This window comes from Carcharhinus amblyrhynchos, chromosome 9 (assembly GCF_965287045.1).
Source record: "Carcharhinus amblyrhynchos chromosome 9, sCarAmb.v2.hapA, whole genome shotgun sequence".
Taxonomy (NCBI): Eukaryota; Metazoa; Chordata; class Chondrichthyes; order Carcharhiniformes; family Carcharhinidae; genus Carcharhinus; species Carcharhinus amblyrhynchos.
The window spans coordinates 45,382,299-45,398,343 of NC_137332.1; the positions used below are offsets into that span (position 1 = coordinate 45,382,299).

Genomic DNA, 16,045 nt, shown 5'->3' on the forward strand with positions numbered 1-16,045 from the left:
ATTTCATATTTTGCTGAATATAAATCAATTTTGTCTCTCAGCTCCTACTTCATCTCCACATCAGCACACACCTGAGGCATCTCATCAGCACACACCTGCTGCATCTCCTCATCAGCACACACCTGTGACATCTAGTCAACACACACCTGCGACATCGCCTCGACAACACACACCTGCAGCATCTCCTCGTCAACACACACCTGAGACATCTCCTCGTCAGCACACACCTGTGACATCTCCTCATCAAAGCACACCTGCCGCATCTCCCCTTCGGACCTCTCCCACGACATCTTGTCACCAGAATAGTCCATCAAAGTCACCAAGCTTGCGTCCTAATGAAACTACAGCTGATGACCAGGCAGGAGATGAGCCGGACAACCTGAGCAACAGCAGAGTGCAGGCGGATGTGAGTATTCAAGCAGCAAATCGTGGAAACGGTACCATTTCCTGTTCCATATTTGTTGGATTGTTTTAAATCACCAGAATGGTAAAGCAGTTCAGAACAGGAAATGGAAAGCTTTCCATTTTGAGGATCCAATGTTAGCAATCAGAGCTTCCAGATATTAAACAGCCAGCTACGGTGTAAAACTCTAGTACAACTAAATTCCAGATCATGTTCATGAGGGACATACTTCAGTCCCAAGCAAGAGCCTTAAACAAAGCCAATTATATAGGCAGGAGGGGAGAACTAATTAAGGTTAATTGGGTAAGTAGACTAAAATTATGGCAGTAAATAAATAATGAGAAACATTTGTAGAAATATCTGTAAGTGCTGGATTTTATGGCCTCTGTCTGGTGTTTCAGCAAGGTAGATGGGGTAACTTGATGATAATTTAGGGATTAATAAAAGTGAGGAACTTTTTATTCAGATCAGTACACAAAAATATTGGAGAAACTGAAGGAGCTAAAAGCTGACAAATCCCTCAGACCTGATAACCTACACCCTACGGTTACAAAAGAGGTTGATGCAGGGATAGTGAAGGCACTAGTTATGATTTTCCAAAATTTCCTAGATTCGATAATGGTCTCAGCGGTTTGGAAGTTAAAGATTGTAACCTCCATTCAGGAAAGGAGAGAGAGAAAACAGGGAACTGAAGACCTGACATCAGTCATCAGATAATGCTACAATGTTCAGGAAGCTTTTATAATGCACTGAGAAAATCCAAGTGTAGTCAGACAGCCTCAATATGAATTTATGCAAGGAAATTTGTGTTTGAAAAATGTTCAATTTTTTGAGGACGTAATTAATAAATAAAGAGAAGTAAGCCGATGTAATTTGCTTGGATTTCCAAAAGGCATTTGATAAAGCCTCACACAAAAGGTGAGGGCTCAAGGAGTTGGGGATAATATATTAGCATAGATGGAGGATTGGTTAATAGTTGAAGGATGTAATTTGTTGTGGAGAGTGAGGAAATGGAATCCATGCTTGCTCTCGGTTTTTACAAAGCAACTGGATATTTGGGTTATGGAACCACAGATTAGGCTGTGGCATTGTTAATGGGATTATTCTTCAATGAGAAATAATATTAAAGAAATTCCTCAAATTTAAAGTAGAAAAATCACTCAAACATTGTTTACATTAAAGGAGCTTGATGGAAGAGATGGGAGAGCCTCTGATTAACTTTCCAAACAACTGTGGAGAATGAGATTGTATTGTGAATTAAAGGCTGGTTAATGTGACTATCCTTCCATAAGTATATTGGGATAACCCAGGAAAGATTTGGGCCATTAACCTTACTTCAGCATAAGATATTCTATTGAAGTGTAGAATACAAGACCTATTTGCTAAGGATTTGGGGAGACGTGAGTTAACCATGACCTCACAGCCTAAATTCCTTCATGGTAAACTGTACTTGACCAGAATTATAAAATTATTCGAAGATATAACAGAGCTAAAAGAAAGAAATTTCATTTACACAGCACTTCTCACAAGCTCAGGACATCCCAAGGCGATTTACAGCCAATGAAGTACTTTGGGATTATAGTTAATGCTGTAATGTGGACAACCTTGATAACCAATTCGTGCACAACAAGCTGCCACAAACAGCAACAAAATAAATGAGTAGATCATCTGTTTTAGGCATTTAGAGGAGACACCAGTGAGAGGGTGGTTAACTGAAATTGAGAGCCAATCTGGACGACTTTAGTATCATTGAATATCTACAGTGTAGAAGGGGTCATTTGTCTGCACCGACAACAATCCCACCCAGGAACCCCTCATATTTACCCTGCTAATCCCCTGACACTAAGGGGCAATTTAGCGTGACCAATCAACCTGATCCACATACACATCTCTGGAGTATGGGAGGAAACCTGGATGCCTGGAGGAAACCCACACAGACACAGGGAGAATGTGCAAACTCCACACAGACAGTGACCCAAGGTTAGAATCGAACCCGTGCCTCAGGTGCTATGAGGGGTTTGTGAAGGGGATATCCTCTTGACTTTGATTTGATAGGCAGAAGGGTAAATATAATTGAGAAAGGAACAGATAAACAATATTTTAACATCTGATGTCATTTATCAACTGCTGTTTGTAACACCTGTAACAATGCTACCACCAAAATTGCCACAATTTTAAAATCTGTATTATTCATTTCTTCATGTAATAAATTGATATTTTTGTTTTTCACAGCTTGCTAGTTCTGAGATGTCCTCAAATAATGATGTAGTCGGTGACTGTCTTGGTGATTCTTTCACCCCCCAGGTCGGTAGCTAGATAGCAGAATTTGGGGTAGGTATCACTTCTCTTTTTCCTAGGTGTGCACGCATCCCACTGCTGCTGATCACTGCGACCCATGGACTGTGGTTTGTTTTAGTTGTATAATCATCATTTCTATGTGTTTTTACGTTTAAACATGGCTTTTCTCATCCATCTTCATAATTGCATGAGCCTGTGCTGATGGAACATGTGAAATACTTTTTGTGCTGTAATGGGTTTCATATTGTACTCTTGAGATGTTACATCCTGCAAATCCGAGGTTGTACGAAATTGTTCAACAACTGAGGTTGTACTTAGTTGCTCAGTAACATTTGGGCAAGCATCAGAATCCCAGCTAAAATCCTTGCTGCTCATGGGAGCTCCATCAAATTGTACCGTGAGCTAGGACAATTTTGAAACACCAAGGAGAGAAAACCAGGAATGGATATTTTAAAATTGCAAATTTGATCAAATTCAAAAGTTGAATCAAGTGCCGCACAAAATTTAGCCATTTAAATTCACCAAAAGCAGGAGCGGAGAGTTAGGAAAATACAGAGCTGAAGCAGAGATGTCGCATATCAGAACAAATTGAGACCGAACCTCAGGGCAATGTGGGCAGCGAGCTAGTTGATGAAGGAAGCTTTGTGTGTTGATTTGAATTGAGACTGTAAAGATTGCAGACATTAATATAATAAATCAGTGCATTATAATAATGTAACTAATTCTAACATTTTAACAAAAATATACGCGGTAGATTTTTTACTTTGCCACCTGAGTAACAATCTGGTTGCACATATTTTATAGAAACTGCATAATTTTCAATGAAATGACTAACTGGCTGAAAATCATGCACATTCTATAAAGTGTGTGAGACTTCTTACTAGATTACCTTCCAGGTCGTGGAGATTAACATTCACCCTAGTATTTTTAGACATTTGTGAGTATTTAGTGTCATTCCAACAATATAGCCGGGATTTTACGACCTCGCTTGGGTGAGGCTCGAAAAATCCCGCCCGAGGCCAACGGAGGCTTCCGTTTTGCGAGTCTTGCCCGCCCCAATTCTGGGGCAGGTATGCCAGTAAAATTCTGGCCTGTATGCAGAAATAAGAGATTAAGATGCATGTGCAATACAAGGTTTTTGAGTTTATGCCTGTATCTGTCTGCCCACAGGCAGTAGAGCCTCTCTATGCCCAGATAAAGAAGACCAAGAAATAACCAGCTGGAGCCATGAGTGTGTTGCAGGAAAATCTTGAACCGTTCTCCATTGGATCAGCGTGCAAAATAAAATCAATCAGCCTGGCCTTGCACCTCCTCAAAGCCATTCTGTTTTATCAAGCAAGATGATAAAGGATTAGTGGTTTGCCTTACTGTTTGTGCAAACAATTGTGACGGATGCTGTTTTAAAGAATTAACTTCTGACTGTGCCAAGGTGAAGAGAAAGGTACTCTGTATCCGAGGGTTCGATTGATCAGTTTGATGTGGATGTGGAACTTTCCAACAAGACAGTCACATTCTGCTAGAAATAATTTCTTGGGAAAGAAACAGAGTGTGTGAATCTTCTAGAAATTACTATTTGTCATCTAAGGTCCAAGAGCTCGCTGCTGAATCACTATGCAGATGTCAACCCCTCTTCTATGTTCTATAATGGAAAGTACATTAATCATTCACCCTCAGATCAGAAAAAAATCCCTTTTTCAGGAAGCAACAAAAACATAATTTATAATAGCAGGACATTAATAGCATGAATTTGCTACTATGTACGAATTCCAACATTTTCAAAACAGACAAAACTCTTATCACTTTTGTACAATATGAAAAGAAAAAGATCAAAACACAAATTTTATTTTATAAAAAAACGAAAGTTCTCGCTGTTCAACTGAACACTTTGAATGTGTTTTGGGTAAAGTGGCTTTAAGAAGTTTGATTGATGATTTGTCATCTTTTTTCTTTTTTGTAAATATTGGTGTTCAAAACGATCTTTTAATTTAGTTTGTTTTCCTCCGCATTTACAGAATTTAAATTTTTGAACATGAGATTGAAATTAAAGGGATATGACTGAGTATGTTTCTGCATATTTTAACTTACCTCAGCTCACATTTCAGTTAAACTTACGCTTTATTTTTAACGCTATCAAACAATACACTTTACAACAGTTTTTTTTAAACAATTCACATGAATTTCTGTAAATCAGCTTCTAGCACTATTGCAAATATACATATGCAAAACAACACTCATTATTGTCTAATTCATTGTATTCAATTTATGCCATGTGCAACTGTTCAAATCTGTCACATTCAATCTATTTTATGCAGTTCTTTTCCCTCTTTCTTTTGAAGTATTAACCCATTCTGGGGTACAGTTCCATCAATACAGACCACTCTCTGATGCTTTCCTAAGTAGTTTGCCATTTGTAAGCCTATCCATAAAATGGTCATTTTCACAAAGGGAAGCCAGCAATTGTGGATTGACCTATTTGATTTGATTTTTCTCTCCACTGATTTCTGGTTTTCTGCCAAGGCCCAAATTAACAAGCACCTCAAAAGTGTCAGGCGGCTGCTGAAGGTGCAACAGTCAAGCTTAATCAACATCAACATTCTTGCACATTCAGCACATGCACTGGATATCGATAAGGAATAAAAACTCTGGCTCATTTTATTTTATCCTCAGTAGCCCAAGGGCTTGCTCAGAACATTAGTAAATGGGATTTTTGCTTACTGTGAGAGAACATGCACGTGAGGTATGTAGAGTCAGCCATGATTGCATTGAATGGTGGAGCAGGCTCGAGGGACCAAACAGCCTATTCCTGTTCCTATTTCTTAATATCTTATTAAATGCACTGTCAATATTCAGACTATCTGGAGTACAAAGCACCACCATGTCAGCAAGATAACTGTGTAATTTTGCAATGTTTTTGAAGCACTTCCTCACATTCTTTTCATACAGCCTTAAGAGCATTCGTGTGATCCATAAAAATCCATCCGTTTGTGATGGTTCACAAGTCCACCTCTCTGCTTGCTCATCACATACCGTTTTCTTCCTGAAATGTAACTAATTGCCTCTTGGCCCAAGTGCATTATACTCTTCAATGGTCTTCTCTGGTAATTTATTCCACAAGTTTATTGCCAGTTGTGTTAATTGCTTTCTGCTGACACTCTAATTATTATTCTCTGACATTTGGTATTTGAACCTTTCACCAGAATGAATAATTAGCCTTGGCGATACCATTGACGTTGTTGGTTGAGCTGCATGTAGGATGAGGTGACGTTGAGGGACTGCGCTCAACACCACAAAATAATAAAATCTGAATAAATTGGAAATTATTTGGAAGGTAAATGGAACTACAATGGATCAAAGAATGTTAAAGCTTCAAAATACTTAGGATTTGTCATGAGTTAATGAGAAAATTGTGAAGTAATTCTGATGACCATGCTAACCATACTCAGTATTTTAATTATGAATAACATTGCAGGCCAATTAATGTAAGTGCCTTTGATTTCAAGGTCATCACTGTTGTAAGGATATTGGCATAATTAGTAGGCAGACAGACCTCAGGGATTATTATGTGCTGTTGAAGCTGCAAAAGTTGAAATAGATAACAATATAACAGTGCCAGTTCTCTGAGACACCCAGTTGAAGTGTTGAGCAATTTTTTTATTGTGTGATGCAATCTAAAGAAATATTAACTGACGAAGCACCTCTCAAAATGTGCTGTACGATATGTAAACAGCAAGCATGAAAGCATTCTAAGTGTGTTTATTCCAATAGTTGAGGGGGATGTTGTTGTGCTAATTTACCATTATGATTAATATGTACTTTGAGCTGAATGTTCACAATCCCTGGAACTTAGTGTGCCTAAAGCTGCCCGTTATGTTGGCCTCAACAATAAAGACCAACCTGACAAATGAGACTCCCAGCCAGGAACATGAAGTAAGAACTGGAGTGGTAAATGATGCCAAGCGTGTGTTTTATTATTAAATCATTAATTGTACTGGAGTCTAAGCTTTTGACTTATGGGTTAGTGCCTTGTTCTCATGTGAAGTGTACACAGCATTAACTTCAGAACAAAGTCAGGACTACTTCTTCCCAAACACCTGTTCAAATAACACAAATAGATTCTGCTATTTAACTGCATAACATTTAAGAGTCAAAACTCATTTTGAAAAAAATATTCAATAATTGTCAAAATTTAGGTGCTACAGGAGTTGTGTTGGGTGATCTGTATTGCATCCGTGTACTGTTCGTGGGCTAGTTTGGGTGCTTGTTTGCTAGACTATTAGCGCAGGTTCTATGGGCATGCATCAGAAATATGCAGGGGAGACAGATCATGGCATCAGTCATTATGAAGTGTGATTTGACTTTAGTGATGCCATTTTCAATCTCAACACTAAAGCTAACAATGTTTCTTAACTTTGTACCATTAAACACACACTCAGCAGCAGGAAGAACCTCCCCCCCGCCCGCCCCAAGTGTTATTTAAAGGAATCATCACCTTCAAGTTAGTTGTGATTTCTACTGCCTTTTGCTGAGTTTGTAGAAATGTTTGGAGGTTTGGATTGCAAACTAAATTGGTAAAGTTGACAGACAGTGGTGTAACACATTTTTTTATTGGTACCTTTCAGTACTTTAATTCTAAGCCAATTCAAAGTAAGTTCAATCAAAGTCCAACCAGGTTCCCACATGAAGGACAAACAAGATCCAAGCTGACAAGACAGAAATTACATCCAAAGAACAAAGAACCAACAAAGAAATTGCAGCACAGAAACAGGCCCTTTGGCCCTCTAAGCCTGCAGCGACCATGCTGCACATCTGAACTAAAACCCCCTACCCTTCCGGGAACCATATCCCTCCATTCCCATCTGATTCATGTATTTATCATGTCGCCCCTTAAAAGTCACTATCATATCAACTTTCACTATCTCTCCCAGCAGCAAGTTCCAGTAAAAAGCTTGCCTCATACATCTCCTTTAACCTGGTCCCTCGCACCTTAAACCTATGCCCCTTGGTAATTGGCTTTTCCACCCTAGGAAAAAATTTCTGACTATCCTAGCTTGGGCTCAATCAAACAAGATCCAAGCTGACAGGATAAGATATTGTTCCCCATCCCGGGCTTGATCTAAGGCTTTATCTGAGCCAAAAGGCCGAGAAGGCCTTAGTTCTCACTGTGTTGGGTTTTCATCAGACCTGTTGTTCTCAGTCATGTGTCTGCAGTTAGGCCTACAGCATGACAGGAAGAATAAGCAGAGGCAATGAAAAATAGAACAAGTTTCTAGGAGAGGGGGAAAGGGTAATGACCATGGCCTCAGCAGAAGGCCATCTCTCTCCAGGATCCTCAAGGAACAAATGCGGCATCTCATGCTAATAAGCCAGGAACATCCACAGAACAGGACAGTATTAACAATTGCTGTAAAGGTGCTCATGCTCAAGATCTTCCTCAAGTCAGGTTCTTTCTTTCCTGGAGAAGAGAGTATTTCCAACATTTCAGAGTTATATAGGAAACATGACTGACTCTATGTAGGCAAAGAGAAAAATAGGCCAAGCATGCTCGCAATTGTACCAGGATAGCGTATGGTGCATGGTGCCAGTGACTATACATAGTGCTTTGGTGGAGACACATATAATTTCAGATATGTACCATAACTGCAATGTGTTCCACTCTCTCAATGTCCAACTGGTATGTCAATTTCTCAATGCCTGGCAACAATCGTGGCTGCCTATATTCAGCACTAGCATTAGCGTTTGAGCTACATTGATAGCTCAAGGACCAGGGATATCCACTGACCACCTGGTTCATGACTCCAATGTGCAGCTCATGCATTTAAACAGACCACGCACTTATAACAAGACTCCGACTTGCACACAAAATATCACCAAGCAGGCAACTAGGATGATTAAGCAATGCATTCACTGCTTATAGCATTTTGGAGAAGCCTTGATTTGTCATGGTCAGCTACTCCCAGCCCAACTTTGCCATCCTGAATGTAGCACTTGCCACCATGTATGTGGGAAACAGCTGAGAAGGAGGAAGAAGGGAGAGGGAAACCAACACATTGCACTTCCAGTTGGGCTGCTGATAGTTATCTCATCTGATTGCTGTAGCAGCAAATAGAACCCCAATTTACCATTCAACAACAGTTCCACATCTTATCACCTTTTGTTAAGGTCTATCAACAGCATATGCTTGGCCACATGTTAATATAAACAGCCATTTCACCAACTTTACCAAGAAAATCATCTAAAATCCCACACAAATATTAACTGATCATTCTTGTGCATTCCCTTAGGGCCCTATTTTACCATTTTGATTCTAAGTATTAGGCAGACTTGAAATAGGGAATGTTTCAGATCTGACTTTTGGATCCGTTCTCAGGCGCCCCCATACGTTCTCTGCCTGAAAAATATCCACAATTCCGAATCACGCTGCAGAAGCCTGTGGGCAGGGCTTAACACGCCCAAAATCCTGCACCTCCAATCAGTGCCTCCAAGTGTGCATGCTGAGAAAAAAAAATGATAGATAGAATGCTGCTCCCCTGCCACTTCCCTCCCGGGCTGGATAACGCCTCCTCCTGGCCTCTACAAACATTGCCCCACCCCTACAACATTAATGACCCCCTTATCTCCCTACGTCCTCTGCCACCCAGAATGATCATGAGCCCCTTCCTCCTCACTGATCATAGGCAGAGTGGCAGCGGATCCCCCCTTCCCCTCACTGATGTCAGGCAGAGTAGCAATGAACCCCCTTCCCCCTCATTGATAACAGGTAGAGTGGCAGCGGCCCCCTTCCCCCCACTGACTACAGGCAGAGTGGCAGCGGACCTCCCTTCCCCCTCACTGACCACAGGCAGGGTGGCAATGGACACCCCCCCTTCCCCATCACTGATCACAAACAGAGTGACAGCAGACCCCTCCCTTCCCCACCCTCCACCGATCTCAAGCAGGGAGCCGTCAGACGGTTGGCACTTACCTCCTCACTAGCTGGAACGCCTGAATCGCACTTTTGTAGAGCATGTCTGTTTCGCGCCGAATCTGGATGGGCGAACGCTGTGCTGATAAGATTGGGTGTGGAGTCCATTAAGGCAATTTAAATGCATGCAGGTAAAGTGGGAAACAATGCAGAGGTGGGCAGGAATTGCGCTACCCGCCTCACACCCGACTTTAGCAAATATTTACGCCCGAAAATGGGCACAACTTGATGGTAAAATCAAGCCCTTGTGCCTTTGCCTATGCTAGTGCTCCGACTTAATGCTACCCCAGTGGCTGCAGCAAGGCTGATGGCAGAAGGCTGCTTACTTTCAATGAGAGATATTGCAACTGACCTATAGGATGACCTATTGCAGCTCTAGCCCTGGAACTGATAGTCTGAAATGGACTGCCTCAGCTTGTGTTGTACTGGCTAAAAGGTAACATCAAGACTGCTGGCGGAATGGCAGGATTGGTGTGAAATGCCTTATTGTTGTAGATAGTGACATGTGTACTCCATTACAACTTTCTCAGCAAGCTAGCCTAAAAGTTTGTCCTAAAAATGCTAGTGGTTTTGAATGTTTTCAAACATTGAGAGTGCTGGCAGAATGGCAGTAGTGGGATGGTGGATCCTGAAAACAGCCTCCAGTGCTATTTTGGAGAGCCTTGGAATGCACTCTCTGCCATGTTGTGCCATTCCTCTGTATTTCCAAAGTCCAACACACTCTTAGAATGAGTTTCAGTACCTGATCCATTCCAGATGCATTTCCATTTGAGAGCTAGGTGTCAGCTGGATTTAAGTACTGAAGACAAGTTTTAACTCCTATTATCAGCCTCAGCATCCTTTTCTCCATGTAAGATGATAGAATGAAGCAAATCCTTTGTGGATGGGATAGATTTATATGGTACATTTTTGCTGGTGGCTGCAGAGACCATTCTATGAGAGACAAGAGCTGCCTCATGTGCTGCATATAAAGTGGTTAGCAGCTGTCATTGTGGGTCATTGTTTTCAGTGTTGGCGCTCATTGTTAAGCTGTTGTAGCCACAGATCATCATGGTGGTATATACCTCAGATGTCACCATTTCCTACTGTTGTCCCACATTTGAAGATCAATGCTTGGGGTCATACTTCTCACAATTGCGTAGATGTACTCAAGCTTGGAATAACCCTACTGTGTATTTAATATTGGCTGCACGTAGAACTGATTGAACTGAGTGGGCGGCACAAAGTTTGAAAGCAATGGGTGCCGGTTAATCATGATCCAAGTATCAGTTTTTGGGCCTTACCAAATTTCATAGCTACTGCGTTTAAGAATCACTAAAATTGGATAAGATTAACAAATGTAGCACAGCTAGATTACTAAATCCCATCAAAGCCCTACAGGTTCAATGAATTTTGCATTTGTTATCTTTCCTCCAGTTTTTCCTGGCTTTACTGAGCATATTGATTCCTGCAGAAACTTGTTGCTACCTTATCTAAGTTTATTTGAGCCTGAATTCTATTTGGCTTTGGTTGGAGAAATCATTGTAGTTGTGCAAGATCATGCCATGACTTGGTGACCAAAAGATTATTTTCCAAAAGTAATCATTGAACAATGATTAGAAATTCTACCTGAAATTTTTCACTTTCTTCCCGAGCTGAGGGGCATTGATGCCATTTGTAGTAGCCAATCGCTATCCCCGCTGAGATTAGCTAATTCAGCACAGACTGTTGACTCAACATTGTACACACGTATACACACCTGAGTTCCACAATGATCAAGATATTTATTAAGTATTAATGCAGACATTTGATAGCATTATTATTACTTCAAACTGTGTGTGCTTGAAGTAATTTCAGTGAAATTATCTTCTCCCAGAGTTGTTTAGCTCTAATGAGCAAGATTCATGCTTGGAATCTTGAGTCATAAAGAAACATTAACAGAGGATAGAGAAAAATTGTTTATTGCCCACTGAGATTTGTGTAATATTGGGAGTAGGTGGTATTTTCATTCAAATACCACTGGTAGAAGCAAATAATTCTGAATGATGCCCACCTCCTGTATCATTGCAGAAATATCAAGTGCATTACGATTTTTCACATACAAGTAGACAGCGATTCATGGTGCACAAAAATCTCTTCGCAGGGGAATATTTAAAGCTTAATTATATAAGGAAAAATTGCTTGTTTCAAGAAAAAAGGGTAACAGTGAGTACTGTCTCAGATTGTCCACAAGGTTCTTTCTTCACCTTCATGGTTTCTTCCAAATTTCACTTTGTGGACAAATTTCCATTGGGAGCATCTGTTCGTCAAATGATTCACAATGTTTGGTGAGAGGATTTCTTTCAGCATATCCACATAATATGGATACAGATCTTGCAGGCAAATCACTACTCGATTTTATGGACTTTTCAAGTCTGTGAGTATTAGACTAAATTTCTCAAAATGTTGCCTTTATTAATCTCCGAGGACCTGTAAATAATTCTGTAAATGAACTGACATGGTAAAGTATAATTTGGATAAATGTACTGAAATGTAGGAATAGTTGTGATGAAGTGTGATTAAAGGGCAGGGGCATTATATTACCAATTATTCTCAAATTAGAGACAACTTATCGGGGTGGAGGGCCATGGGTTCCTTTGGTCCACATCAAATGTGGATTCACTTTGTTTTGTGAATCTGACAACAAATTCAAGCAGTAATGCTGAACTTCTTTTAGTTGACTGGATTGAATCAGTTTTGAAAACAGTATTATTGGTCATCCTGAGAGAAGAAGCATTATACAGACGTCCCCAAGTAAAAAAGTTGAACAGGATTTGGCACTAATTGCTCATCACACCCTGAATCTTTAATGCTGTTAGGACAGGGAGGGAAAGAATTTGTGCCATGCCGGTCCCAGGTCTGTGAGCGATTGCAGGAGGCTAGTCTCTCAGGAAGTCATAGAACTTGTTCTGCCAACCTTGTGCCATATTACTGGTCTGACATGAGGCACCAAAGACCAGCACAGATGCCAATGCATCCTGCCTCCTACCCAACTCAAAGTCAATCACTAGCATCAAAAACAAGTTCAAAATTACTTAAGCTCTCTCTGCAAAATTCCATTTGACACATGGGGCAGGATTTTCCTCTCCCTCAACAGTGTGTTTCACAGTAGTGGGAGTTGGTGCGCCGCTCACTGGTAGAGGGATGTTATGGTCCTACCATTGTCAATTTCCCATTTAATGCAACCCTTGCCACTGGGAAACACACAATGGGGGTGTGTCATTGTTGGGACCTTAAGATCCTACCAAATAAAGGCCAGCAAGAGTTTGATAATCATCTTTAAGGCTGCCTTCACCACCAAAGAGGTGGACGCAACACTAACAGCCATTTCATTTGATGCTTTTTACCCCATGATAAAAGTTTACCAAGTGCATCTCCAACATTCTTGACATTGGAATACATCTAGTGGGAGGCAGTGTCCCAGGGTCTCCTGGCCCTTCAGCTATCGTGTAAAGACTATGGACATGTAGCTAAATGCTGCCAAAGGTTGGCGTCAGGAATGTTTAAGTCCAAGTAATGCTCTGCGGGTTTTGGTTTGAATCCCACCATGGCAGATGGTAAAATCTGAATTCAATAAAAATCTGGAATTAAAAGTTTAATGATGACCGTGAAACTATTTTGATTGTTGCAAAAACACACCTGGTTCACTAATGTCCTTTAGGGAAGGTTATCTGCCATCTTACCTGGGCTGGCCTGCATGTGATTCTGGATCCAGAGCAGTGTAGTTGACTCTTATATGCCCCCTGAAATGGTCTAGCAAACCACTCAATTCCAGGACAATTAGGGATGTGCAAAAATGCTGGCACAGCCAGCGATGCCTACATCCTCTGAACGAACAAAATAAAATACCCACTAGTCTTGTGTCATTCCAAAGTTATTGTCATCCTAAAACCAGGAAAACCAGCCAACAATCCCAAAAGATACCGTCCCATTGTCCTTCTTTCTACAAGATGGTCAAATGGAAGATTAATTTGAGAAACCTTCCTCCCAAATAAGCAGGAAGACTTCAGACAAGGAAGAAACTGCTCTGACAAGGTCTTTGTATTATTGAGGGAAGATTCCAGGAACACTTGAAGACTGGAGTTGTCTTCATAGATTTGACTTCAGCATGCGCCACTGTCTGGTGTGAAAGTCTGCTCCTGAAGATACTTCTTGACCTTACAGCTCTATCCCATTCTATCATTAGCCACGCACTTTGCACCACAACAATAGTCCTAGTCTACTCTGCTGCAGAATGCTACTCTGTCCCCTGACCCTGCAACCATCAGGTAAACTATGCACATGCAGCTGAATGCAGCCTAGAGAATGGTGTCAGGAATGCTTAAGCCTATGGCAGCTAAGTGGTTCCTGGTGCTGCCCAGAAAGTGGGGTTATAAGTCATGTTAACAAGGGTTAACATTTTTGTAGTTTAGGATATAAGTTGCCTACAAAATAATGCTTAATTAAATTTACTTTTAATTTCTCTGTTATAATAAAAGCCTTAACATTGGAAATCTTGTGCAATTTCCTTGGTCTTTGGATATTTAATTATGCTTTTTAAGTTATCTGTCTGTACAGGAATTTTAATATCATATGGAAATAGTAGTATATCCTGTTATAATGAAAGGTCACAGGCCTGTACCATGGCCAAAACTTTCTGGCCATTCATGTTGGCAAGATCTTGTGGACCCTCCAATCATGCACAGCTGGCATGGGTTTCCTGGCAATAAGGGGTTCACTCATCGGGACACCGTGTTGACAACAGTGGGACCAGAAGATCCCGCCACTGGCAAATGACAGTGGAATAGATTTCAGTGGAATAGATTTCAAACAGATCTAGCAACTCAAAACTGGATATCCGTGAGATGCCTTGGGCCATCAATATTGGTTGAATTGTATTCAACTACAATCTTCAACTTCATGGCCCTACGCTACCACTACCATCAAGCTGCAGGTTCAAATCTGATTCAATGAAGAATGTAAGACAGAATGCCAGGAGCAGCACCAGGCATATCTGAAAATGAGGTGCCAACAATAAATGGAGCTAAGCAATCCCACAAGTAATGGATCAGGTCTAAATCCTGCCACATCCAGTCATGAATGATGGTGAACAATTAAATGACTAACAGAAACAGGAAGCTCCACAAATATCCAAATCGCCAATGATGGGGGAGCCCAGTACATCAATGCAAAAGATAAAAAGTACTTACAACCACCTTCAGCCAGAAACACTGAATTAGTGATCCATCTCAGCCTCTTCCTGAGGTCCCCAGCATTACAGATGACAGTATTCAGCCAATTTGATTCACTCCACATGATATCAAGAAATGGCTGAAATCACTGGAAACTGCAAAGGCTATGGGCCCTGACAATACCCCAGCAATAATATTGAAGATTTCTGCTCCAGAACTATCTGTGCCCCTTTGCCAAGCCATCAGGGTATAGCTATATCATTGGCTTCCAGCCAGTAATGTGGAAAATTGCCCACAAAAAGCAGGGCAAATTCAACCTGACCAATTAACACTGCATCAATCTACTCTTAATGATCAGGAAAATGATAGAAAATGATAGGTTTTGTCAATGGTGCTAACACGTGACACTTACTGAGACATAACCTGCCCATTGATGCTCAGTCTGGGTTTCCAGAGTCACTCAGCTTCTGATCTCATTACAGCCTTAGTTCAAGCACAGACAAAAGAGAGATAAGATGAGGTGAGGTCACTGATACTGACTGCTCTTGACATCAAGGCAGCATTTGACCAAGCGTGGTATCAAGGAATCCTAGCAAAACTGAAGTCAACGAAAATCAGGGTGAAGACTCCCCATTCTTAGCACAAAGGAAGTTGGTTGTAATTGTTGGAGGTTAATCATCCCATTCCTGGGGCATTGCTGCAGGAGTTCTTCAGGGTATGCCCATTCCCAAACATTTTCTGGTTCTTTACCAATGACTTTCCTCCCATCATAAAGTCAGAAGTAGGGATATTTACTGCTGATCGCATAACGTTCGGCACCATTTGCAATTCCTGAGATACGTAAGTATTCTGTATCCATATGCAGTAAAATTGAGACAATATTCAGGCTTAGTCTGATAGGTGGCAAGTAACATTCTCACCTCATCAGAGAAGACCTAACCATCACCCCTTGACATTCAATGGCATTACCATTGTTAAATCTCCCATTATCAACATCCTGGGGTCACCATTGACCAGAAAGTAAATTGGATTAGCCATATAAATCCTGGGGCTAAAAGAGCAGGTCAGAATTCAGCAACAACTAACTCACCTCCTGACTCCTCAAAGTCTACCATCTACAAGGCACAAGTTAGGAGTATAATGGAATACTACCCACTAACCCAAATGAACGCAGCTCAACAACATTCAAGAAGC

The 16,045-nt window shown here is 40.9% G+C and overlaps 1 protein-coding gene across 1 annotated transcript in view; it reads left to right on the plus strand.

The window, feature by feature from the left end:
- dab1a (DAB adaptor protein 1a) overlaps positions 1 to 16,045 on the plus strand; it is a 229,285-nt gene that overhangs the window by 173,185 nt on the left and 40,055 nt on the right. The window contains exons 16-18 of the mRNA XM_080196471.1: positions 42 to 406; positions 2,636 to 2,707; positions 3,872 to 3,915. Of these exons, the coding sequence (XP_080052597.1) occupies positions 42 to 406; positions 2,636 to 2,707; positions 3,872 to 3,915 (481 nt within the window). The remainder of the gene's footprint in view (positions 1 to 41; positions 407 to 2,635; positions 2,708 to 3,871; positions 3,916 to 16,045) is intronic.